The sequence below is a fragment of the Odocoileus virginianus genome, chromosome 34 (genome assembly GCF_023699985.2).
Source record: "Odocoileus virginianus isolate 20LAN1187 ecotype Illinois chromosome 34, Ovbor_1.2, whole genome shotgun sequence".
In the NCBI taxonomy this organism is placed as follows: Eukaryota; Metazoa; Chordata; class Mammalia; order Artiodactyla; family Cervidae; genus Odocoileus; species Odocoileus virginianus.
Window position 1 is genome coordinate 21,794,594 of NC_069707.1, and position 26,588 is coordinate 21,821,181.

Consider the following 26,588-nt stretch of genomic DNA (forward strand, 5'->3'; position numbering starts at 1 on the left):
ATCTTCTGGGATATACTTTTTAAAACTTCCATCCCCTGTAGTTATGACTGCATGTGCCAGGCCTCTAGAAGTTAGTGTGTTAAGCTGAACCAACTTGATTGGAGTCGCTGTCCATACATAGGGCTTGTTTTCCAAAGAAAAATATTGTTTAGAGTAGCAAACTTATAAGCCTGCTCAGGCATGTTGTAAAGCCACTGGAAAAGTAACTTGGAGCAAGTTTTGTGAATGGAAATGTAGTGCTCAAGTCACATTCTGCTTTAAAAAGTTGTAACAAATACAGATGACTTAAAAAAAAAAAACCACCACCAAAAATTTCAGTGTACATAATAGTTAAATGTTTGGCTGTTCTTATTTTTTAAAGGATATAAACACCAAAAAAAAGGGGGGGGAGCAACAATGTATGAAGATGGAAGATAAGAAAGATGCACTTTCTGTAACTTTATCAAAGCATTTATGTTACTAACTTGTGAAATCCAATTTGATTTGAACTTATTAACAGGAATTCTTATTTAGCACAAAAATATGGTTTACTTTAACTGTATACTTGCTAACCAGTGGCCTCTCAAAAGCACATTTTAGATACTGAAAGTGAAAGAAAATACATCTTTAAACATATTTTATGGAATCTTCGACCACATATACTTTGTTGATCTATGTGTTGTAGGATTGTGTTTATTTTGTATTTTTGTATTGTATATGAATTCTTTTTTAATGTGACAGTTAAACATCTTTTAAAGCATAGACACACATAGAAGAAACATACATACAGTATAATGATTTTCCTTGAAAACTACAATGTTAGATTTTGGAGGCAGCTTCAGACTGATTGGTGGTAACTACTTGCTCTGAGCTCTTTTAATAAGTAATAACTCCAGAGAAGCAGCCTGTATATATTCCTAATACTTTGTTCACTTGCATTTGAGTTTAGAAGCCCCAAGTAAAACAATGGAAATGTATATAGAACTATTAGTTCTTACTTACATGATTTAATTATATCAAGATACATGAATTTAACTTGCTTAAATGTAGGCAAACTTTCCATTTTTGTTCATTTTGATGTTTATGTTGAAATAACACCCCTCTCCTACCTTTCATTTTCTTGACTCAAATATCAACCTATGGTCAAGATGGGAGAGAGAAACAACTAAGATGAATGTCTTTACTAAAATACCAATAAATTTGTCAAACTCTAAAAAAAAAAAAAGTATATGATGAAGGCAGAAAACATAAAAGAAGAATGAATCGGTTTTAGTTATATAAATATTGAAGATTTCTGCATAGTAAAAAAGTAAGATACAAAGTAACAAAGCAAAGGACAGAGGGAAAATATTTGCAACGTAAATAAAAGGACAGGTTTGATATAACCTTGATATATAAAGAAGCTTGGCAAAGAGATATATACCCTAATATTGAAAAAGTCAAAGGATATGAATGAATATGCTATTTCTAAAAGAAACACAGGTAATGAACAAGTTAACAAATGTGTGGTTTCACTAGTAATAGATTACATTCAAATTAAAAAAGAGATATAATTTTTCAGTATTCTTGCCTGGAGCATCACATGGACAGAGGATCCTGGCAAGCTATGGTCCATAGGGTTGCACAGAGTCAGGCCCGACTGAAGCGACTTAGCATAATTTTTCAGCTGTTAAATTAGCAAAGGTCAAAAACTTGTAATGCTTGTTGTAGATAAGGATGTGTGTGTGAGGAGTTGGTTAGTTGGTTGCTGAAATTGGGGCATCTTTTCTAGAAGGCAACTTTGTTATATACATATAAAAATGCCTTAAAACTGAGCTTTTCCTTTGACCCAGTAATATCATTATGGTATTTTTTTCCCCAAATGAAAATATTTTAATGTTTTCTTTTTCTGATTATATAGATAATTCATAGTCATAAGAAATTTATTTTTATAAATTTATTGACATATGTACTTTTAAATAAATAGAATTACATATTCTCTTCATGATTGTAAGTATCCTTTTTTCCTAGGTATAATTATTTCTTATTTTGGTTTATTTTCCTCTCACCCCCATCCCATAGTTCTTTTATTGCTCTGGAATGAATTACCAAACATGGACATAGGATGTATGTATTTTAAAGCCATTTATCTAGACGTTTTTAGATTGCCTTCTAGAACTATACTGCCTAGTGTAGTAGCCACTAGCATATGTGGCTAGTTATTTCATGAATAAGAAGAAATTAAATATTCAGTTCCTCAGTTATGTTAGCCACTTCTCAAGTACTCAGTAGCCACACATGGCGAGTGGCAACCACATTGGACAGCACAGATCAAAGGATGTTTCCATTACCATCGACAGTTCTGTTGGATAGCACTGGTCTGAAATGGTCCCAGATCCAACCCCTGTGTATGAGAATGTTCTGTCCTACCCCTGTTCCCACCATCCCTGGAATTATCACTGCTGAACATTTGGCAATGTTTTAGGTGAGGAATAATATCAGTTACATTTCTTGTTGTTCTTTGGTGACGTTATCAAACTTTAAAAAAAGTTCTCTATATTTTATTATTGTTTTGTAAAATCGCTATTTTTCATGACAGTTTTCTTTTGGAGAGATACCGTATAATAAAGGTCATTGTTTTAATCATCACAGCATATAATTCTAAGGGTGTAGGCTTAGAATCAAATAAAAAAATAACAGCATTGCACTCTTACATTCCAGACACATTGCCATGGGCTGTGTTTCATACTGGCCATGTGTATAAGGTCCACAGTAGTCCTGCTCTATGGTGGTTATTATTCAGTCACCACTAAGTCATGTCTAATTCTTTGTGACACCATGGACTGCAGCATGCCAGGCTCCTCTGCCCTCCACTATCTCTTGGAGTTTGCTCGAATTCATGTCCATTGAGTCAGTGATGCTATCTGACCATCTCATCCTCTATCGTCCCCTTCTCCTGCCTTCAATCTTTTCCAGCATCAGGGTCTTTTCCAGTGAGTTGACTCTCCATCAGATGGCCAAAGGATTGGAGCTTCAGCTTCACAGCAGTCCTTCCAGTGAATATTCAGAGTTGATTTCCTTTAGAAATGAGTGGTTTGATCTCCTTGCTCAACAAGGGACTGCTGAACAAGAGTGTTTGCTAACACCACCATTTGAAAGCATATGAGATGTGTATTATTACTGTCCTCATATTCAGATGTGGACATCGAGGTTTAGAGTTAGGTAAGCGTCCCGCAGTTAGGGAACTGGTAAGGACAGAGATGTGATTTGAGCCCAGCCACCTGGCTTCACCCCCAGTTTGTCCCGTGCTGTGTCTGATTGCTCACTGCTCCCCATTGTGCTCTGTCGGACCCCTCTGCCTATTCACTTCATTCCCACTGACTACCATGCATTGGGAATCCTAATTAGACATTTGGGCCTTTTTTCCTCTGTGAATTGCCTAGATATATTCTCTTTTGCCCAATTTTATTATTAGTTTTACTTTAAAAAAACCACATTGTAGGGACTTCCCTGGTGGTCCAGTGGCTAGGACATCTTGCTCCCAATGCGAGGGGGCTGGATTTGATCCCTGGTCAGGGAACTAGTAGGTAGGTCAAGAAGCAACAGTTAGAACTGGACATGGAACAACTAAGTGGTTCAGAATTGGGAAAGGAGGTGTGACAAGGCTGTATATTATCACTCTGCTTATTTAACTTATGTGCAGAGTTAGTGACATGGCTCAGTCGTGTCCGACTCTTTGTGACCCCGTGGACTGTAGCCTACCAGACTCCTCCATCCATGGGATTTTCCAGGCAAGAATACTGGAGTGGGTTGCCATTTCCTTCTCCAGGAGATCTTCCCAACCCAGGGATTGAACCTGGGTCTGGGTAGACGCTTTACTGTCTGAGCCAGCAGGGAAGTCCTATATGCAGAGTACACCATGTAAAATGCTGGGCTGGATGAAGCACAAGCTGAAATCAAGATTGCCCGGAGAAATTTCAACAACCTCAGATGTGCAGATACCAGCCTAATGGTAGAAAGTGAAGAGGAATTAAAGAACCTCATGATGAGGGTGAAAGTTGAGAGTGAAAAAGCTAGCTTAAAACTCAACATTCAAAAAACTGAGACCGTGTCATCCAGTCCCATCACTTCATAATAAATAGAAGGGGAAAAAGTGAAAGCACTGACTGATTTTATATTCCTGGGCTCCAAAATCACTGTGGACAGTGACTGCAACTATGAAATTAAAAGACACGTACTCCTTGGAAGAAAAGCTATGACAAACCTAGACAGTGTATTCAAAAGCAGAGATGTCACTTTGACAACAACCGTACCTATAGTCAAAGCTATGGTTTTCTCCAGTAGTCCTATATGGATGTGAGAGTTGGATCATAAAGAAGGCTGAGCACTGAGGAGTTGATACTTTCAAACTGTGGTGCTGGAGGAGATTCTTGAGAGTCTCTTGGACAGCAAGGAGATCCAACCAGTCAATCCTAGAGGAAATCAACTCCGAATATTCATTGGAAGGACTGATGCTGAAGCTGAAGCTCCAATAATTTGGCCACCTGAAGCAAAGGGCTGACTCATTGGAAAAGACCCTAATGCTGGGAAAAATTGAAGGCAAAAGGAGAAGGGAGCACGAGATGGTTAGATGGCATCACCGACTCAGTGGACATGAATTTGAGCAAACTCCAGGAGGTAGTGGAGGACAGGGGGAGCCTGGCATGCTGCAGTCCACGGGGCTGGGAAGAGTCAGACACGACTTAGCGACTCAACAGCAGTAACAACATGGAAGTAGATCCCACGTGCTACAACTAAACATCCTGTGCGCTGCAGATAAGACCTGGCACAGCCAAATAAATAAATACTAAAAAAAAAATTCTGGTGTGCCTTAAGAAAAAAAAGAATGGATGAGAACGCTTCATTCTAAAAAAAAAAAAAAATTACTTTGTAGGAACCCCTTGTATTTTATAGCTGTTTCTAGGAATAATTCATAAGGAATCAGTGGAGATATACAGGGAAGTTCTCCATTTTGTTTAGAATAGTGAGGAATTTGAAAAATAGCCACATGTGCTAGTCAAACAATAGGGGACCAATTAACAGAATCATAAATAGTCATGCAGAGAAGCACCATGTAGCCTTAAAAGAATCATGTGCTTGGGGGTTGGTGAAGGATCTCAAGATGGCTGGATGGAAACTTGCTCTAAAAACCGTTGACTGGGTAGCTTTCGGGGAGATCATCCCTCGAAACCAGAAGGCCGTGGTGGCTAACTCCTTGAAGTCCTGGAATGAGACCCTAACCTCCAGGTTGGCTGCTCTGCCCGAGAAGCCACCTGCCATCGACTGGGCTTACTATAAGGCCAACATGGCAAAGGCTGGCTTGGTGGACGATTTTGAGAAGAAGTTTAATGCCCTGAAGTTTCCTATACCAGAGGATAAATACACTGCCCAGGTGGATGCTGAAGAAAAAGAAGATGTGAAAAGTTGTGCTGAGTTTTTGACTCAGTCAAAGACCAGGATTCAGGAATATGAGAAAGAGCTGGAGAAGATGAGGAACATAATTCTATTTGATCAGATGACCATTGAGGACTTGAATGAAGTCTTCCCAGAAACCAAATTAGACAAGAAGAAGTATCCCTACTGGCCTCACAGGCCAATTGAGAGCTTATAAACTTGGGTCTGGGAGAAAGCTCTGGCCCTGGAATTACAAACTCTGGACATTAAAAACAATTACATGATGAAAAAAAAAAAAAAAAGAAGAATCATGTGCTGCGAAAATATTACTCAACATAGGGAAATGTTTATAATATGTTTCTAAATGAAAAAAGCAGTCTGCTAATGGTATATATAGTGTAAATCTATTTGGCTTTTTAAAAAGCTACAAATATGTATATGCAGGCATAGGAAAAAACCTGAAAAACTTCCGTTACAGAATAATAGCAGTGGTCATATTTTGTAGCGTTGGGATTATGAGTGGTTTTTATTTTTGGATGTGTGAATTTTTTTTACCCCCAAGTTTTCTTCCTTGAACATACTTACTTTACACTTAGGGAAAAAAGAAAGATTTAGTATAAAAATATATCATCAGAGAGTCAGAGGGAGAAAAGTTGCAAGGTTTCTGGAATAAATCATGTATTATGGTTGCTTTTTCCGGGCACCTAGTATTAGTATAAGATTATGGCAGGTCTGAAGAAAATTCATAAAGAAATCAAGCACAGAAACATCCATTGTATCAAATGTAGTGTGATTAAATGTGTCTTTGTGTTAGGCCTTGTGCTATGTACTTGGCCTGCAAAGGTGAGCAGAACAGGTTTGCTAGTGCTTGGACCTAGTGCTTCCCCCCAGGAGCATGCTGTTTAATTGATGAAATTAAGCCACACAAATGAAAAAGTTAATAGTAGCAAGTCCAGGGTCCAAAATAAGAGGCAGACATAAAATGCTATCAGATAATAGGTGACAAAGTCCTGAGCGAGTTAGTTGAGTGAAATTACAGGATGCTTTCTTAACTTGAAAAAGGGAAGTAGGATGTAGGTGAGTGGAAAAGAAGAGACAGGTTCTCAAGGGGAGGAATCATCAAGATGAACCCAAGGAATCATCCTTGGGTTGGAGGAATCACCAACCCAAGACTTGGTCTTGGGTTAGGAGGGGATCCACTTATCGGTCTGGAACAGGACTTCCTAGCCAGGGCTCAGGTTTTAGGAGGAATCTATAAACCCTGATGCTGTGTGTAAAAATGTCACATGCTTGTGCCTTTTTCACGGGAGTGTCCATAACTTTAACCGGATTCTCAGAGGGGCTCCAAGAAGTTTAAGGACAAAGGACCTGGAAGGATAATGAAAGGTTCGGCTGACTCAGTTGGCTGGCGGAGAGCATGGGTGATGGCTGGGAAGCTCTTGGTGCCAGGTGTAGAAGTTTAGTGTGTTACAGGAGAACAGAGCTTCTCAGAGTCATGAGCAGTAACAGCTCTAGTGTCCTTTGACCTTTTGAACATTATTATTTTCTACTTAAGAGTTGTCCTGGCCGAATTGTCTTTTCCTCCAATTTTCTTTTTTCTTTTGTAGGAGGTATACTTGGGTACTCTTCAAGAGTCTGTGCTCTCAGACCCCCTCTCCCCTCCTGTTACCGCTGCATCACTAGAAAGTAGTTTGTAGGAAGGATGGCTTTAGAGAAACTGCAGAGTCTCTTCTGTCTTAGAGTTGTCTTAATCTGTAGCAGGTGGACCCTGCCTAGAGTGCAGGAGATCACATTTGAAGAGCAAAAGAAATGACATCAAAGACACTTGGAGTGGGGACCAGTGTTTGAGCCAGTGAGAAGAGAGGTTTCATTCTTCAGTTTTGAACCTTGGTAACTTACTAATTTATGAAAGACAAAATCACCATTTTAAATAGTAACTGAGCCTCTCAAAAAAGATGAGGTGGTTGAAAACCTACATAGGTAGAATTCAGAGCCATTTTGCCTGATCTTTTGTGCATTTATAATGAAACGATCAGACTTGGCAGAAGAGGTGGTGGGAGTGTTGGAATATACAAGATGGGATGGATTAAAAAGTCTTTTCAGTGTAATTAAATCTATTTTGAACTTGGCAGCAAAGCAAACATAGTTATTTGATATATGCGTATATACACTTGGCTTGTTTCCATGGGGTTCTGAGGTTGCTCTCACCACCTCCTCCGTCACTCACCATTCCACCTGCTCACCCCTCACCCTCAGTCTAGGCCATTCCTCATCAACAGCATTATTTGCCCTTTTCAAGTACTTCTGTCACTCATGCTTTCTCTCTAATTGGGACAGCAGTGGAAGGCATTTTCACTAAAATGAAACAGGAAGATAGTATAGAGTGGGAAATAGAGTTAAAAGCAGATCATTTTCTTGGAGGAAATGAGAAAATCCGCAGGAAAGAATGAAAGGCCCAAGTCTCACTCCCTCTCCGGGGCCTGAGTGTGGCCCCGGCTGTTTTCCAGGTGAGTAAGTCAGGATGTGGCAGGCACGCCAGCGGGCAGCTTGGGTTTGCCTCCGCCTGCCACCTCCTCCCTCCTTACCTCGGCTCTGGATCCCCTCCTGCACGTTTGAAATGGACAGGTAGCCTCACGTGGAGCTCTTCTGCGATAGGTTCGCAGATAATCCTTGTCATGTGGCCCCGTGTTTGTTTTCTTTGTTTTTCTCTGAACTTTCTAGGTCTCACCCTCCTGCTAAACGTCCCCTTTGCTTTTGTCCCTTGAACCAGCGCTGCTACGAACCCAAGCACCAGTAGAGTAGCTGGTCAGTGGTGACTGGAGTAGACATTCGAGGCAGAGCTGCGGCTGAGAACCCAGGAACCAGGCAGGGCTCCAGAGAGGTTTGTTGAACAAGTGAGTGGATGCATCCAGACGGCCTGGGCTCTAGGCCCAGCCTCGCACAGGGACTGATCCCGTAACCTTCCCATGGCTCAGTCTCCTCATCTGTAAAATGGGGAAATCACAAACCAGTCGCACAGGGTTATAAAGTACATGAATGAATAATGTGCCTGAACTCGTCCTACATCAGGGGGAGCTTTCCAACAAGCTCTCAGCTCTTTATTATTTGCAAGCTCAGAATCAGAACACTTGACATACAGACACAACAGTCTGTTGTAATAGAAACTAGAAATATAACTTACACATAAGCCCCTCTTCAGGCCACTGGTTTTCATTTCCTCCACCCCACCCAAACTGACCCTTCCTTCTTGGCCCTGTGTTTTCCTTGGATCTCCTATAGCCCCAGACACTCCTGGTTTTCCTCCTGCCTCAGTAGGCATCTCTTCTTAATTGCCATTGTAAGAGCCTTCTGGTTTATTCCACCTTTTTTTTTTTTAATGTTTCATTTTGAAATAATTACAAATTCACAGGAAGTTGCAACACAGTATACAGAGACAGCCCCAATTCCCTTCCCCTAGTTTCCTCTAGTGGTAACATATTGCATAACTGTAGTGAAATATCACAGCCAGGAATATAACATTAACCCAGTCTGCAGCACTTGTTCACATTTCGTCAGCTTTATGTATGTACACCTGTGTGTGCGTCTGTGTATGCATAGTTGAGTGCAGTTTTGTTGCCTGTTTTGTTTGATCACCACTAGAACTTCTCCATCACCACAAGGCTCCCTTATGCTACCCGTTTATGGTCACCATCCTTTCCACACCCTAAACCCCAGCAGTCACTAATCTATTCTCCATGCCTATACTTTTGTCATTTGGGAATGCTGTATACTTGAATATGTCACCTTTGGGGATTTTTTTTTCCCCCCACTCAACATAATTTCCTTGAGTCAATTAATAGCTGATTCCTTTTCATCGATGTGTAGTTTTCCATGGGTGGATGTAACGCATTTTGTGTAACCAGACAGCCCTTGAAGGACATTTGGGTCATCCCAGTTTTGGGCTATTAGGAGTAAAATTCCATTGAATATTCATGTCTGTATATGAAACTGGGTTTTTGTATGAACATAAGATTTCATTTCCCTGGGTAAACAAATGCCCAGAGTACAATCATTGGGTCGTATGTTAAGTGCATGTTTAGCTCTTTAAGGAACTGCCAAACCGTCTCCTGGGGTGGCTCTAATATTTTACATTCCTGCCAGCAATATATGAGATCCTGTTTCTCTGCTTCACTGGCATCTGTTGTTAATACTTTTTCTTTTAGCCATTCTGGTAAGTGTGTAGTGATATCTCCTTGTGGTTTTAATTTGCATTCCCTAATGGTTAATGATGTATCCATCTTTTCATATACTTATTTGCCATCTGTATGCCATCTTTGATAAAATGCTTTTTAATATCTTTTGCCCATTTTCTAACAATTTTTTTAAACTGTTGAAATTTGAGCATTTTTTTTTTCATAATCCAAATCTAGACTGTTATTGAATGTGTTGTTATTCAGTCACTAAATTGTGTCTGACTCTTTGTGACCCAGCCATGAAATTAAAAGACACTTGCTCCTTGGAAGAAAAGCTATGACCAGCCTAGAGAGCATATTAAAAAGTAGAGACATTACTTTGCCAATGAAAGTCCGTCTAGTTAAAGCTATGGTTTTTCCAGTAGTCACGTATGAATGTGAGCTGGACTATAAAGAAAGCTGAGTGCTGAAGAATTGATGCTTTTGAACTGTGGTGTTGGAGAAGATTCTTGAGAGTCCTTTGGACTGCAAGGAGATCCAACCATTCAGTCCTAAAGGAAATCAGTCCTGAATATTCATTGGAAGGACTGATGGTGAAGCTGACACTCCAATACTTTGGCCACCTGATGTGAAGAACTGACTCATTGGAAAAGACCCTGATGCTGGGAAAGACTGAAGGCAGGAGGAGAAGGGGACAACAGAGGATGAGATGGTTGGATGGCATCACTGACTCAATAGACATGAGTTTGAGTAAACTCCTGGAGTTGGTGATGGACAGGGAAGCCTGGCGTGCTGCAGTCAATGGGGTCGCAAAGAGTGACTGAACTGAACTTTGTGACTCCGTGGGCTGCCGCACACCAGCCTCCTCTGTCCTTCACTGTCTCCTGAAGTTTGCTCAAATTCATGTTACTTGAGTCAGTGATACTATCTAACCAGCTCATCCTCTGTCACTCCCCTTTCCCTTTTGCCTTCAATCTTTCCCAGCATGCGGGTCTTTTCTGACGAGTGGGCTCTGCTTCAGGTGGCCAAAGTATTGGAGCTTCAGCTTCAGCATCAGTCCTTCCAGTGAATATTAGGGTTGATTTCCTTTAGGGTTGACTGGTTTGATCTCACTGTCCAAGGGACTCTCAAGAGTCCCCTTAAATATGTGGTTTATAAATACTTTCTTCACGTTTTAGCTTATCTTTTCTTCCTCTTAGCAGGATGTATTAGTTTTCTCTGGCTTTGGTAACAAATGCCTGCACATTTGGTGGCTTAGAACAGCATAGGTTTATTCTTTTATGGTTCTAGAGGCCAGAAGCCCACTCTGTTTCACTGCCCTACAAACCAATGTGTCAGCAGGGCTGTGCGCCCTCTGGAGGCCCTAGAGGAGAATATATTTCCTTGTTTTTTCCAGCTTCTAATGTGACAGTCTTTGCTTGGTTCATGGCTCCTTCCCCCGTCTTCAAAGCCAACAGCGTAGCATCTTCAAATCTCTGCTTCCATTGTCCCACTGCTTTCTACTTTATGTGTCAAATCTCTCTCCACGTCTCTCATAAGGACAGTTATGATTGCACTTGGGGCCACCTAATAATCCAGGATAACTTTCCTATCTCAAGACCCTTGAGAGATATTTGATAGATGAGCACACGATTTGTCTCTCTTGTGCACCCCAGCTTATGTGTCATCCTGAAGTTATTTTAACTTTCGTTCTCTGTGTGACGATTGCCTTAACTGTGCTGGTTCTGTCTCCTCCCTCCCCACCTGTCAGTCCTCCTAGCTTTCCTTCCTGTAGTAACCTATGGTACATTCGTATAGTTATTTGTATATATGCACCAAACCTTGGAACTCTGCAGTCTTTCAAACTTTGCGCAAACTGGGTATGCTTTAACTGTTTTTACAGAACTGGGACAGAACTAGCCCGTGGGTAGCACATGACCCAGTTCTGAAGAACGTGGTCTTCCCGCTTCAGATACTGTCTCTTCCATCTCTCCAGGCCCCAGCTTTATCCCACTACTCCGGACGCAAGAGAAGTATCACATGCTCCCACAGCGTGCCTCTCCTTTCACCACTGTTGGCCAAATGAAAAGTGTCAGTTGAGCATGTTTGAAGCAGCTAAGGAACCCACGCTAGCTCTAGTGTTATTGCTGGGAGCAGGAGGCTAGTGCAGGAGACAGAACACACTGTTTTTAGCAAAGCCTTCAGCTTGGCACTTTATATGCCCTGTGGTCTGTGTAAATGCCTCTGCTTCAATAGGAATGTAGGCTTCTAGAGTGTCTTCCAGGCTGCCCAGACAGGAAATGCTATGCCTTTCTAGAAACAGCTGTACTTGGGTTCTTTAAACCATAGTGAGCTGGAAATGACTGCACACTAGTCCACGTTTCAGTTTCTCTCTCACCTGTGGTGTCAGGGCATCCCGAAAGTAACCTGTCTGTTTTTGCTGTCTGCCTGAAGAAGTATTCCTTAGTGGTCCTGGGCCCCAGAACTGCTGGAGCTCCTTCAGCCACCAGTGGTGGTTTAATCGCTAAGTCATGTCTGACTCTTTGTGACTCCATGGACTGTAGCCCACCAGGCTCCTCTGTCCATGGGATTCTCCAGGCAAGAATACCAGAGTGGGTTGCCATTTTCATCTCCAGTGGATCTTCCCAACCCAGGAGTCAAACCCGCATCTCCTGCATTGCAGGCAGATTCTTTTACTGCTGAGCCGGCAGGGAAGCCCGTTCCCTCAACCATAGGGCTGGAAGAAAAATGGACAGCTGGTGATGGAGGTCTGCAACTATAATGATTGGTTTACCATCCCTGGGATGATGATGGAACTGTGCCTAAACTTACTTTTCTCATTTGTATTTTCCAGTTGAGCTATATTTCACATGGGTTTCCCTGGTGGCTCAGCAGTAAAGAATCCACTTGCAGTGCGGGAGCCGCGGGTTTGATCCCTGGGTCAGGAAGATCCCCTGGAGGACAGCATGGCAACCCACTCCAGTGTTCTTGCCTGGAGAACCCCATGAACAGAGGAGCCTGGCGGGCTACAGTCCATGGGGTCACACAGAGTCAAACACGACTGAAGTGACTTAGCATGCATGCACGCATATTTAACATACAGTGAGATGCACAGGTCTTAAATGTATTGTTCATTCAGTTCTGAATGATGCAGACATCTATGTAAGCCACACCCTTATCACGATAAAGTTTTCACCTCCCCAGATTTCCCTGTGTCCCTTTCCAGTCAAGCTACACATCCCTGTTCATGATGGACCACTGTTGCAATTACTTTCATCATAGTTTAGTCTGTTCTAGTCCTTCACTTGAAGGGAATCATACAGTGTGTGCGCTTTTGTGTTTGATTTCTTTTACCTTATCATGTCTGAGATTCATCCACGTTGTTGTCTGTATCAGTAGTTTGTTTGTTTTTCATTGCTGAGTAGTATTCCATGGTTTGTTTACAGTTCTTTTGTTGATGGACACCTCTGCTATTTCCTATGTTTGGCTATTATGAATCAAGCTGTTATGAACATTCTTTTACAAGGTTTGTTTGTCTCTTTTTGCTGGACACATATTCTCTTAAGTAAATACTTAGGAGTGGAATAAGCTAGATGTTCATAGGCTCTATGTAGGTTTACTTCTTGGGGTTTCCTAGGTGGTAAACAACCTGCCCGCTAGTGCAGGAGATATAAGAGATGCATGTTTGATCCCTGGGTCGGAAAGATCCCATGGAGAAGGAAATAGCAACCCACTCCACTATTCTTGCCCGGAGAATCCCGTGGACTGAGGAGCCTGGAAGGCCATGGTCCATAGGGTCACAAAGGATCAGACACGACTGAAGCGACTTTAGAACACATGTGTGTTTACTTTTTAAAGAAACTTCTAAAATGTTTTCCAAAATGGTTGTGCCAGTTTTGTATAGAGTGCTCCAAAGCCATTATTATCTCACTTAGAACAGAGATTGTGGGCACAGGGAGATATGAGGTCTGGTCACCCCAATGCTGTTGGAACTCCAGAGGATGTTTTCTGTGATTTTTAAAGCATAAAAAAGATTAAACAAGTGGAATTTCAACAAAGAATTTTAATAAAAGACTTATAAATGTTACTTATTCTTTTACCTGTTTACAAATATATATGTGCTGTGCTATGCTAAGTCGCTGCAGTCATGTCTGACTCTTTGTGACGCTATAGTCCATTAGGCTCCTCTGTCCATGGGATCCTCCAGGCAAGAATACTGGAGTGAATTGCCATGCCCTCTTCCAGGGGATCTTTCCAACCGAGGGATTGAACCCACATCTCCTGCATTGGTTGGCAGGCAGCTTCTTTACCGCTGTGTCACCTGAGAAGCCTGTACTCTGTCAGAAAAAAGCGCATAGTTCAGTTCAGTTCAATAGCTCAGTCGTGTCTGACTCTTTGTGACCCCATGGACTGCAGCACGCCAGGCTTCCCTGTCCATCACCAACTCCCAGAGCTTGCTCAAACTCATGTCCATTGAGTCGGTGATGCCATCCAACCATCTCATCTTCTGTTGTTCCCTTCTCCTCCTGCCTTCAGTCTTTCCCAGCATCAGGGTCTTTTCCAGTGAGCCAGTTCTTCACATCAGGTGGCCAAAGTATTGGAGTGTCAGCTTCAGCATCAGTCCTTCCAATGAATATCCAGAACTGATTTCCTTTAGGATTGACTGGTTTGATCTCCTTGCTGTTCAAGGGACTCTCAAGAGTTTTCTCCAACACCTCTGGCAATATAAGAACAAGGGTCAAAAGTAGTCTTTGATTAGTTCTGCTTCCAATAAAAGAAAAACTCAGGGAGCTCAGGACCTATGATGGGGATTTGTTCTTGAGTCTGTCTTCATACAGACACGACAGAGAAGAAAGGCACTGAATACTGAAGTATGTTTTAGAAAAGGGAAAACTGAGCTGCATTTCCTTCTCTGATGTTTGTTCATGTGTGTACTCCTCAGGCTGCCTGTTTCTCTCATCTTTTTGAGTATTGAACATCACCTGTTAGATTTTCCACTTTGTCTTTCAGGCCAAAGATGCCCTAGACAATACTGAAGTTCCTGTTGGCTGCCTTATGGTCTACAACAATGAAGTTGTGGGGAAGGGGAGAAATGAAGTTAATCAAACCAAAAATGTATGTGAGTTGAATAGTATAATTGCAAACATATGACAGTGATGGTAGGCGTGGAATGGATTTCTCGTGGTTGGTGGCGAGATGAATCTGTGTAGAGTTTGGTGACCATCAGTGGAAGGACAGTTTCCTGAAACCTTTTAAAATGTCTTTTTTTTCCTGATTATAAAAAGTGATCCATACCGATTTTCAAATTTTTGGATAATTCAGAAAAATTTAATGAAGCAGTAAGTTCTTTGGGTCTGATTTTCCATTTCATAAAGCTTTACTTTAACACGAGTAAAACCCAAGAGGGGTTTTATTACATCAGAGTGTCCATACAGAAGAAATGAGTCCATCTCCATTTTAAGAAAATGTAATATCTGGAAATTCTACTCTATAAGACATATCAATTTAGCTCATATTGTATCCTTCAGTGAGGTTCCCTGGTAGCGTAGTTGGTAAAGAATATTGCCTGCAATGCAGGAGACCCCGGTTTGATTCCTGGGTTGGGGTGATCTGCTGGAGAAGGGATAGGCTACCCACTCCAGTATTCTTAGGTGTTTAGTACCTTTAATTATTGTGTTCCTCCTAGTCAATTAAAAAGTCACCCTCAATTGATAGCTGTGGAGATATAAAAGGATTGTATAAAGAAAGCTATTCCTATATCAGGTAATTTGGTGGAGTACAAGTCTCCACCACCTGCTGTCTCTGAACCTACAGGTACACGTTAAAAGCTTTCGTGACTTCATTGTGGCTAGGTTGAGAAGTTATGAATTAAGGAAACACTTGTTGAATGTGGTATCACCACAGCGTGTTGCAGTGAGTAGAAATGAAATCTTAAGTTTTAGGATTATAAGAAGTGCCCGGGGGACTCAAGGATAGCTTATAATCTTAACATCTCTCACGTTGACTTTGATCTTACTTGGGAGCCAGAGAACAAGCTGGGCGTGCTATGAGGACCCTCAAGTTCATTCATCACACCTATCAACGAGAAAACTCAGATCGAGTGAAACACAAGCAAAATAGGAACCCAAATCCACAAAACAATTGTTAGGTGGACATCAAGATGCCCGTAAGATATGTAATAAGCCATGTGTGTGTATGTGTGTTAGTCACTCAGTCGTTTCCAACGCTTTACAACTGCATGGAATGTAGCCCGCCAGGCTCCTCTATCCATGGAATTCTCCAGGCAAGAATACTGGAGTGAATTGCCATTTACTTCTCCAGGGGATCTTCCTGACCCAGGGGTCGAACCTGGGTCTCCTGCATTGCCGGCAGATTCTTTACTGTCTGAGCCACCTGGAAAGCCCAATAAGCCATAGTACACCAATTAGTGAATCTACAGATACTTATTCAGGAGTAGAATTTTGTGCTTTAAATAATTGTTGTATCTCCCTATTTTTTCAGTACAGTATCTTTAACATGAGAAAGTCGGATGTCCTAGCAACATCTGTCTAAATCCCCAGTGACCTGAGTTTCTTCCACACCTTGAAATTAACCTGGATTTATTTTTTGTATTCTGTGCTCTTTAGAAGGTTACCTACAATCAGAGTATAGAAAGACTCTTGACCCCAAAAGAGAAGACCTAAGTCCTACTTTTGGCTCTGCTACCATTAACCTGCCGTCACCACCACCATCAGCTGTGTGTCTTTAGTAACCTCCTAACATATCTTACTTAGCTTCTGGTTCTTCAGCAGTAAAAGAGTTGATTGAGATGATTTAGGTCAGTGATTATTTCTTGAGAACTATGAGGACATTTGATTCAGTAATTCTGAACCTGATTTCTAAAAAGCACCCAAGTTGGAGGAACTTTGCTTTATTTTTAAGCTCCCCAATTCGTTCTGGTATGCAGTCAGGTGGGGGAACCTCTCTGGTGAAGAACCTTCCAGCTCTGAGTTTATCATCCTGGGCCAGCAGGGCTCCATCTGCCTCTGGCTTCCATGGCCCCTTGGCCACTGTGCCAGCACTTTCCACATGTAAATGAACACCTTTCTGTTTGCCCCACTGAATTTTATGCTTCTGGAGGACAGAGACTTTTTTCCCCACAGAGTTTAGTTCGGTGGCTTGTACATAGTTGCCACTAAGTGTAAGTTTATTGATAAACATGATTATCATGAATACTATAAATATTTGCCACATAGCAGAGTACATTTATAGTATTATGTGTGACTGTGCTGCATATAATTCATATCATTTTATGAGATGTAGATATCAGAATTACATTTGGGGGAACTAAGGCTTGGAAAAGCTGTGTAATTTGCCCAAGGCTATACAATTAGTAATGTCACAGTCAGGATTCACACTGAAGTATGGTTGATTTCAAATTTTGTGCACTTCTATACTTTACTGCTCCCATAAGTTATCTGAAACTGATACCAAACCTTTGCTTCTCTCTAGAGTCTGCCAGTATATAAGATCTTATCCCAGAGAAAATGTTAAGTGATGATATCCCAGTGATGACATTCTAAATATAGATTTGTTTAGAGTGAGGTGAGTGACAGTCTTGAAAACATATTTGAACCTAAAGCACGTGCTTATGAAAATTTGAGGTTCCTTGGAAATATTCAGGAACCATAGACATCTTTTTTTATTTGAGACTTATCTCTTTGGTATTTTAATTGAAAGAGTGTCCCCTAAAGTACTTAGATACTTAACTAAAAATAGAGCACTAATTCCTGTAACATCTCAGATTAGGTATCGTTTGTCAGCAAGGCTATGGTACTTGAACTAGGAAATACACTGTCAGCTGCTAAGGGTGTCCTGAAACCTTTATTTGCTGAAATGTTTGCAGAAACAATAGGCCGGTCTCTCATATTTACTTTGGGATATTTGTCAAATACTGTTACATGGAGCCAACGAGGTCAGTGCAGGCAGCTCTCTTTCCAGGCAACTCGACACGCCGAAATGGTGGCCATTGATCAGGCCCTAGACTGGTGCCGTCGACGCGGCAAGAGTCCTTCTGAAGTGTTTGAACACACGGTGCTCTACGTCACCGTGGAGCCCTGTATCATGTGCGCGGCAGCTCTCCGGCTGATGAGTATCCTTTGGCTTCGTACTCGTCTCATGAACTCAAAAAGGGACAGTGGAATGAGGGGGCGGGCGAGAGGCTCCTCCCACCTGGGGGCGGAGCTTATATGTATACATGTGAGGGGGGTGGGAGGGAGGCTCCTCCCACCAGGGGCGGAGCTTATATGTATACATGTGAGGGGGTGGGAGGGAGGCTCCTCCCACCAGGGGCGGAGCTTATATGTATACATGTGAGGGGCGGGCGGGAGGCTCCTCCCACCAGGGGGCGGGGCTTATATGCATACATGTGGCTGATTCACAGTGTTGTACGGCAGAAACCACCACAGCATATTGTAAAGCAATTATACTTCAATGAAAGAAAAGTCAAAGCCATCAGTGTAAAACAAAAAAAGTCCAGACAATGTCAAAAAGCAAAAAAGATTCTACTATGTGAACACAGAATTAGGAAGCAACTTTCGGAATTTGTACTTTACCCAATACAGTGTTCCTTGGCCAAAACATTGTTTAAGAAAGGTTTTTGAATAATGAAGTCTTTTTTTTTTTAATATCAATAAACTATAACAAGTAAGTGAGAGCAAGAAACGCTTCAAGCTAACTCAAACTGTCAGGTAAAGACAGAACATAAATCAGACTATTTAACAGTGTACATAAGAAAAGACCTGAAGAACACGCACCTATTTTGCCTTTGGTGAACAGATTACAGGTGACTTAAAAATTTCTCTTTCTCTGTTTATAAGTTTTTGTTTATTTTTGCCATGAATACCTATTATGTAGAAGGCTTGAAAAATTGTAAGTCAGAAGTAAATACAAAGTGAAAGTACTTATGATGCTATGTTGTTGTTCAGTGGCTCAGTCACGTCTGAGTCTTTCAGACCCCATGGGCTGCAGCACGCCAGGCTTCCCTGTCCTTCACTGTCTCCAGGAGTTTGCTCAGACTCTTGTCTGTTGAGTCATTGGTGCCATCCAACCATCTCACCCTCTGTGGTCCCCTTCTCCTCCTGCCCTCAATCTTTCCCAGCATCAAGGTCTTTTCTAGTGAGTTAGCTATTCACATCAGGTGGCCAAAGTACTGGAGTTTCAGCTTCACCATCAATTCTTCCAATGAATATTCAGGGTTGGTTTCCTTTAGGATTGACAGATTTGATCGCCTTGCAGTCCAAGGGACTCTCAAAAGACTCCTCCAGCACCACACCTTGAAAGCATCAATTCTTCGGTGCTCAACCTTCCTTATGGTCCAACTCTCACCTCCATACATGACTATTGGAAAAACCATAGCTTTGACTATATGGACCTTTGACAGCAAAGTGATGTCTCTGCTTTTTCATACGTTGTCTAGGTTCGTCATAGCTTTTCTTCCAAGTAGCAAGTGTCCTTTAATTTCATGGCTGCAGTCACCATCCACAGTGATTTTGGACCCCGAGAACTGTACACTGTAAATAAATGGGAAGTTGATACAGTTATAGCTCTTCAAATTGTGTCTTTCACAGAGTAAGTGACACAAATACTGAATACAGCAAGTTAGCCTCTAAAGATATTTTTAAAACTTGTTTGATAATTCAGCAATTAGTTGTTGACTCACGCTAGCATATTCTTATGTATTTATTTTGGTTGTTGCAGTTCAGTCGCTCAGTTGTGTCCGACTCTTTACAACCCCATGGACTGCAGCACGCCAGGCTTCCCTGTCCTTCACCAACTCCTGGAGCTTGCTCAAACTCATGTCTGTTATTTTGGTATATGGGTGTGAATCATTTAATCACTAAAAATAATAGAAAGGGCTTTGAGTGTGATAAGACATAGAGTTTCCACTTTGTAAACTCTCTGTCCATCGTGCCGCCCAGAGTGGCTCCATTTTAGTCTGGTTTATTCTGGGCCACAGTTATATTTGCTTGAGGAAAAAACAGAGGAAAAATCTGTTATTTTGAAGAGGTGAAAATCTCTGGATTAAATTCCTGCCTCCCTTCTGGCTCCAATTCTCTAGTGATTCCAAAATATCTCCTTTAGGAGAGGCCAGAGAGAGCACCAAGCTGCGAGCATTTAGCAAATACACATTCATTCTCCACTCCATTTGCAGTTGTGAGATGTTAATTTTTAAATCCTTTAAACCTCTTTCTTTTGTGTAACTAGATTGTGAAGTGAAGTGAAAGTTGCTCAGTTGTGTCTATCTCTGCGACCCCATGGACTATCCAGTCCATGGAATTCTCCAGGCCAGAATTCTGGAGTGGGTAGCCTTTCCCTTCTCCAGGGGATCTTCCCAACCCAGGGATTGAACCCAGGTCTCCCACATTGCAGGTGGATTCTTTACCAGATGAGCCACAAGAGAAGCCCAGGAATACTGGAGTGGGGAGCCTATCCCTTCTCCAGCAGATCTTCCCAACCCAGGAATCGAAGCAGGGTCTCCTGCACTGTAGGCAGATTCTTTACCAACTGAGCTATCGGGGAAGCCTAAAACTAAGTTATATTCTAGAAGGAACTTCCTGAATTAAAGGGTGCTTAGACCTAGAGAAAAACCTCTGGTCTGGCATCGGTGGAATTTGAACCCATGACTCTGAAGAGACTGGAGCCTAAATCCAGCACCTTAGACTGCTTGACCATGCTACTTGATCGCAAAACTGAATTTTTAAGACTAAGCCCAAGTTTAATTATTTTTAAGGGTAGCGTGGGCTTTCCTCTCTAGGATAGCTGTTATAACATGGTTTCGTCACAATATGCACTTGAACCGCCTGTTCTCTGTAGGACCTTAATTCTTTCTCAGGAATCCCGCTGGTTGTCTATGGCTGCCAAAATGAAAGATTTGGTGGTTGTGGCTCTGTTCTGGATATTGCCTCTGCTGATCTACCGAATACTGGAAAACCATTTCAGGTAACATGAACTGTTAGACTTTCTTTCTAATTACTCGTATCTCACCTACGGGCTTGCGAGTAATTAGTGTGTTGTCAGTACACCAAGGACCCATGACTGAACCAGGTGGGTGCTGGGAGCCTCTGGTCAAGGTCATGGATGCCTCAGTGTAAGATGCAGGTAATCATTTCCAGGTGAGTGCTTAGCTGTCTTAATGAACAGAATCCCTCCAGAAGGAGAGTTCCAGCCTTCCGAGCTCTCCTCTGACAGTCTTCACCAGCATCATCAGCTGTGTGTAAGGACCCTACCACTATGGGCCTCTCCCCTCCACAGGTGTGCCTGGCTCCGTGCTGTACCAAATTTGCATGATGCTTCGGCTGTGCTGCTGACTATAGCAGCCATTTACAGTGAATGCACAGTATTTTTCACAAAGTCAGTCGTTTTGCTTGATTGCCCTGTACTATTTTTGGCGTCTAACAATCAATACCTGATTTCATTTTTTTTCCCCCCTGCCTTTTTGATGTTGAAATTTCCCCCAGGCCCAAGAATCCACTTAGAAATTCTACTTTCTCTTTAACTTTGACGCTTCTCCCAGAGTTTTCATGTTTAAGGCTATGAGCAGAAGGAATTTGAAATGAGTTTGGTCTCTAGACAAATACCAGTTCTCATAAATTGGTTTGATTTTTTTTCTCTCTAAGATGTAAGGTTAATCTTAAAGTATTATGCTTTAAAAAAGAAAAGGACTTAACAAATGCTGGACATGGTGGGTAGTTAATAAAGACCTTAGATATTCTTGGGGGACTATTAAGTACCTATGAAGGGCTAAATTTGGTTGAATCCCAATGAGAACAAGTTTTGGAAAACATTCTATTTTGAGTTTTCCCAGCTGAGCATTGGCTTTCTCAACAAGCCCTGCACTTTTGAGAACAGATGACTTTTAACATCACATCAGAAAAGAAATCGTCATAGGATGGAGAGTAAGCAGTACAGTTAGCTTGATCATTAAAACAATCTGCAAAGTGATTTGCCTTCTTCCAGTCGCTTCTATCAGTAACTCAGATTTTGCTTACATAACTCTTTGCAAGTGAATTGCTGACTCTGTACTTCGTTTATGAGAAAGACCTGAAGAATTCCTCAAAACTTCTGAGCTGTACAAAGATGAGCCGTTAGATATCAGACATGGGTGGAACATTTCTGTCCAATGTGCCAGTGATGTTGCCAGTGACATTACCAGTGACTGCATCACGTTGTGCACCTTTGAAGGGTCCGCATCAAGTCCAGACTCCTTCAAAGGCCTGTATATTTTGACTTCATTTTATTGCTTTAATTTCTTTCCTTGTACTCCCTTAATAATCAAGCCACCAATATCAGCTGGTTGTCTCACAACCTAAGCTTATTCCTGCTCTTTTCCTGAGATGATCTGCTTAGTCTCTCTAAATATTCTCTAACATTAAGTTTCATCCTCCTACTGTTATCCCAATTTCTTATTCTTTCACATGTTGATCTTTTCTCTGAAAGAATCAAAGGTAGAAGAAACTGAACATGTAAAAAAAATCCTCTGTAGTAAGTTCGACTAGTTTTTTCTGTAAAAAGCCTGAGAGGAAATATTTTAGCTTTTGTGAGCCACTAATATCTTTGTCACATTTTTTTAAACGCTTTAAAATATGAAAACCATTCTTAGCTGACCATTTCTAGCTGTGGACTGCCAAGCCTAACTCTATAGAATCAAACACTAAATGGGCCCCCCGGTAAAGAACAGCAGATAAAAATACTGCCCAGTGAGCCCTCGCAATATGCCAGGTGTTTTAATTAACAGGGGTTATGTTATCTAATCTCATTTTGTTGTTGTCATTGTTCATTTGCATAGTCATGTCCAGCTCTTTGTGATCCCATGGACTGCAGCATGCCAGACTTGCCTGTCCTTCACTATCTCCCAGATCTTGTTTCAAACTCATGTCCACTGAATCAGTGATGCCATCCAAGCATCTCATCCTCTGTTGCCCCTTTCTCCAGCCTTTGGTCTTTCTCAGCATCAGGGTCTTTTCCAGTGAGTCAGCTCTTCGCATCAGGAAGTGAAAATATTGGAGCTTCAGCTTCAGTATCTGTTCTTCCAATGAATATATTCAGCGTTGGTTTCCTTTAGGGTTGACTGGTTTGATCTCCTTGCAGTCCAAGGGACTCTCAAGAGTCTTCTCCAGCACCACAGTTCCATAGGATCAGTTCTTCAGTGCTCAGCCTTCTTTATGGTCCAACTCTCACATCTGTACATGACTACTGGAAAAACCATACCTTTGACTATCTAATCTCATTTAATTTTCACAAAATCCTTTTGGGTTAATTGCTATACTTATCTATATTTTACATATGAGGGAACTGAGGCATAGAAAATTGAAGTATCTTACCCAAGATCACATAACTAGTAGGTGTACTGGGATCACACAGTGAGTTGATTGAAAAATAATAATGAGTTGGTTAGAGTGATGTTTAATTGAGGTCTTTTTTTTTAAAAATACACTTCCTTACTGATTTTCCTAATATCCAGGAGGTGTATTAACATTATCTGAACTATGTTTACATAATGATGTATGTGTTGCTGTTTTTATGGAATACAGCACACATTTTCCTTGGCCTGCGTTCATTCTCAGCTTTCTTATTTCATCAGTGCACCCCTGGATATCGGGCTGAGGAGGCAGTGGAGATGTTAAAGACCTTCTACAAACAAGAAAATCCAAATGGTCAGTTTTCCCCTGCTGTGTGCACATACTTAGTCGGTATGAAGCAAGTCTGCATGGGCCTACCTCTTCATTTTCTCTTTCTTTTCTATTCTTTTCACAGCACCAAAATCAAAGGTTCGAAAAAAGGAATGTCACAAATCCTGAACTCGTTCTAATGAAAGACTCATGCCCCTGGAACGACATTCTTGGACAGAAAGCTGTTGACATCGTTGAAGCATATGTTTATATATTGTCCATAATTCACGGGAAAATGTTTTCTCATCATTTGCTCTGTTAAGGGAACAAATGAGCACTTTTTAAAAGTCTGACAGTTGCAAACAACTCCCAGGTTTTCTACAAGCTGAAAGGCCATTTTTAAGAAGGGGAAAAGTTAAAGATTGAGGTTTTAGAAATTAGTAAGCAGTGCCTGTTCTTCATGCCAAAATCATTATGCCTGGTCCAGGAATGCACTGACTTTCAGAGGATGTGTACCCAGACTCAGTCACCTGGTGTGTCTGCCTGGAAAGCATCACCCTACACACACATGCTCCAGGCTTTTCAGACCTGGGCCCTTTGTTCTTGGCAGCTATCATGTTCTCCCAGGTTGTGTGTTTGTGTGGGGGAGGGAGACTTCCTTGGAAGTTGTATTAATATATGAATCATATACATATTGGACCATGATTCTGTGGTCCTTAGAAGAGATTTTTGCTTTTATAAAGCATTTAGAGAAAATGCATACTTTTAAAACACATGTTCATCATTTAACAGCATACTGCTATCATAAAACCTTATTCATGCCTTCTTTGAGGATGAATATTCTTAAAAATAAATGCCTAAGTGGATGACTCTTTCTTTGTTATTGAGCAACTCTACTGTGCCAGGCTCTGTTTGTTCACTGAAGTGAAAGTTACTTGGTCGTGTTCGACTTTGCAACCCCATGGACTGTAGCCCTCCAGTCTTCTCTGTCCATGGAATTCTCCAGGCAAGAATACTGGAATGGGTTGCCATTAGTAAAATGAAGTATCCTGCCCTCATGGGGCTCCTAGTCTAACAGGAGGAGACAGACAGTGATCATAATAGGTTATATAGTATGTTCAGTTCAGTTCAGTCGCTCAGTCATGTCTGACTTTTTGCGACCCCATGAATCGCAGCACGCCAGGCCTCCCTGTCCATCACCAACTCCCAGAATTTACTCAAACTCATGTCCATCGAATCAGTGATGCCATCCAGCCATCTCATCCTCTGTTGTCCCCTTCTCCTCCTGCCCCCAATCCCTCCCAGCATCAGGTCTTTTCTAGTGAGTCAAATTTTTGCATGAGGTGGCCAAAGTACTGGAGTTTCAGCTTCAGCATCAATCCTTCCTTCCAGTGAACACCCAGGACTGATCTCCTTTAGGATGGACTGGTTGGATCTCCTTGCAGTTCAAGGGACTCTCAAGAGTCTTCTCCAACGCCACAGTTCAAAAGCATCAATTTTTCGGTGCTCAGCTTTCTTTATAGTCCAACTCTCACATCCATACATGACCACTGGAAAAACCATAGCCTTGACCAGACAGACCTTTGTTGGCAAAGTAATGTCTCTGCTTTTTAATACGCTGTCTAGGTTGGTCATAACTTTCCTTCCAAGGAGTGTCTTTTAATTTCATGGCTGCAATCACCATCTGCAGTGATTTTGGAGCCCCCCAAAATAAAGTCTGACACTGTTTCCACTGTTTCCCCATCTATTTCCCATGAAGTGATGGGACCAGATGCCATGATCTTAGTTTTCTGAATGTTGAGCTTTAAGCCAACTTTTTCACTCTCCTCTTTCACTTTCATCAAGAGGCTTTTTAGTTCCTCTTCACTTTCTGCCATAAGGGTGGTGTCATCTGCATATCTGAGGTTAGTGATATTTCTCCCGGCAATCTTGATTCCAGCTTGTGCTTCTTCCAGCCCAGCGTTTCTCATGATGTACTCTGCATATAAGTTAAATAAGCAGGGTGACAATATACAGCCTTGACGTACTCCTTTTCCTATTTGGAACTAGTCTGTTGTTCCATGTCCAGTTCTAACTGTTGCTTCCTGGCCTGCATACAGGTTTCTCAAGAGGCAGGAGGGTGATAAGAATTAATGGCAAAAAGAAAAAGAACAAGGCAGAGGGGGTGGGCATGCCACTCTTAGGAGGAATGGTTGCAGAATTAAATAGAATGATTCATTATATCTGAAATCAAGCACAGCTATTTCTCGATGAAAATCCAGATTTAGAATTTAAAATCTAGAATGTAAAAGTGACTTCCCTGGCAATCCAGTGGTTAAGATTCTGAGTTTCCACTGCAGGTAGCAAGGGTCCATCCCTGGTTGGGAAACTAAGATCCCACATGCCATGCAGCATGGCCAAAAAAAAAAAAAAAAAAAAATCTAAAATGTAAAAGCCCTAGAAAGGATATCCACAGCAGGAAGTTCGGATACTCACCTTCCTGACTGTAGCAGGGGTTGCCACGATGAACCTCAGCTTTGCAGACAGAGCCTCTTGGGGATGCTCTGTGTCTGCCCAGAAGGGGGCCTCGCTGTTCCATCAGAAACCCAGCTCCAAGCCTTGGAGGGCAGCTCCTTCTCGGTCGCATTTCTTCAGTGGATTCATTTCCCTGATGCAAAGCATCTGTATTTGTTGGTTCTGCCATTTGAGTGATGTCTCTGACTTGTTTGTTTTGAATTACATTACAGGCTGGAATGTAATTGTGGTGAAAGGATTTTTATATTGCCGAGAGTGGCAGCTAATCACAGTTACATGCTACAGAGGGTTTATAATGGCATGGTTTTGTACGTGTGTGTTTTTAACTGCATTTGAGAAGTTTTATGGAGAAGAATATGCATGACTTTTTAAATCTGTAATAATTTTGCATGTACCTTCCATTCAATTTCAGCTACTTTAAAAATGATCTTCTCATTAAATTTTAGTGCTTTGACTAGTTTATACACTTTTGCCGTTGGTCATGATTCATTTCTGCTTCTTAGGCTTTTCTGTAAGTGGATTTCATTGTACTTATTGTCTTCGCATCATTTTCTTGGGGATTATTTGCAGACAAAAAACCTGAGAGCTTTTTTTCTGGGGAGTTGCACCCCATAAGTTCAGCCACACATCTTATGTCAAGTAAGTTTGTGGTGTTAGTCCCTCAGTCGTGGCTGACTCTTTGTGACCCCATGGACTGTAGCCCACTAGGCTCCTCTGTCCGTGGAATTCTCCAGGCAAGGATACTGGCATGGGTTGCCATTTCCTTCTCCAGGGGATCTTCCCTACCCAGAGAGTGAACCTGGGTCTCCAGCGTTGCAGGCAGACTCTTTACCGACTGAGCTGCCAGGAAAGCTTGAAACCTCTAAGTTATTGGTAAACATTA

At 41.7% G+C, this 26,588-nt stretch overlaps 1 protein-coding gene and 1 pseudogene across 2 annotated transcripts in view; both read left to right on the forward strand.

Moving 5' to 3' along the window:
• Window positions 1–26,171, forward strand: part of ADAT2 (adenosine deaminase tRNA specific 2) — a 30,594-nt gene extending 4,423 nt beyond the window's left edge. The window contains exons 2-7 of one of the 2 annotated variants that reach the window (XM_020900456.2): window positions 8,162–8,285; window positions 14,553–14,657; window positions 17,523–17,673; window positions 20,416–20,522; window positions 23,164–23,236; window positions 23,337–26,171. In XM_020900456.2, the coding sequence (XP_020756115.1) occupies window positions 14,598–14,657; window positions 17,523–17,673; window positions 20,416–20,522; window positions 23,164–23,236; window positions 23,337–23,380 (435 nt within the window). In that variant the 5' untranslated portion in view covers window positions 8,162–8,285; window positions 14,553–14,597 and the 3' untranslated portion in view covers window positions 23,381–26,171. The remainder of the gene's footprint in view (window positions 1–8,161; window positions 8,286–14,552; window positions 14,658–17,522; window positions 17,674–20,415; window positions 20,523–23,163; window positions 23,237–23,336) is intronic. The other variant, XM_020900455.2, reaches the window with a different exon arrangement.
• Window positions 5,085–5,679, forward strand: LOC110141534 (ATP synthase subunit d, mitochondrial pseudogene; annotated as a pseudogene).
• Window positions 26,172–26,588: the final 417 nt, after the last annotated feature.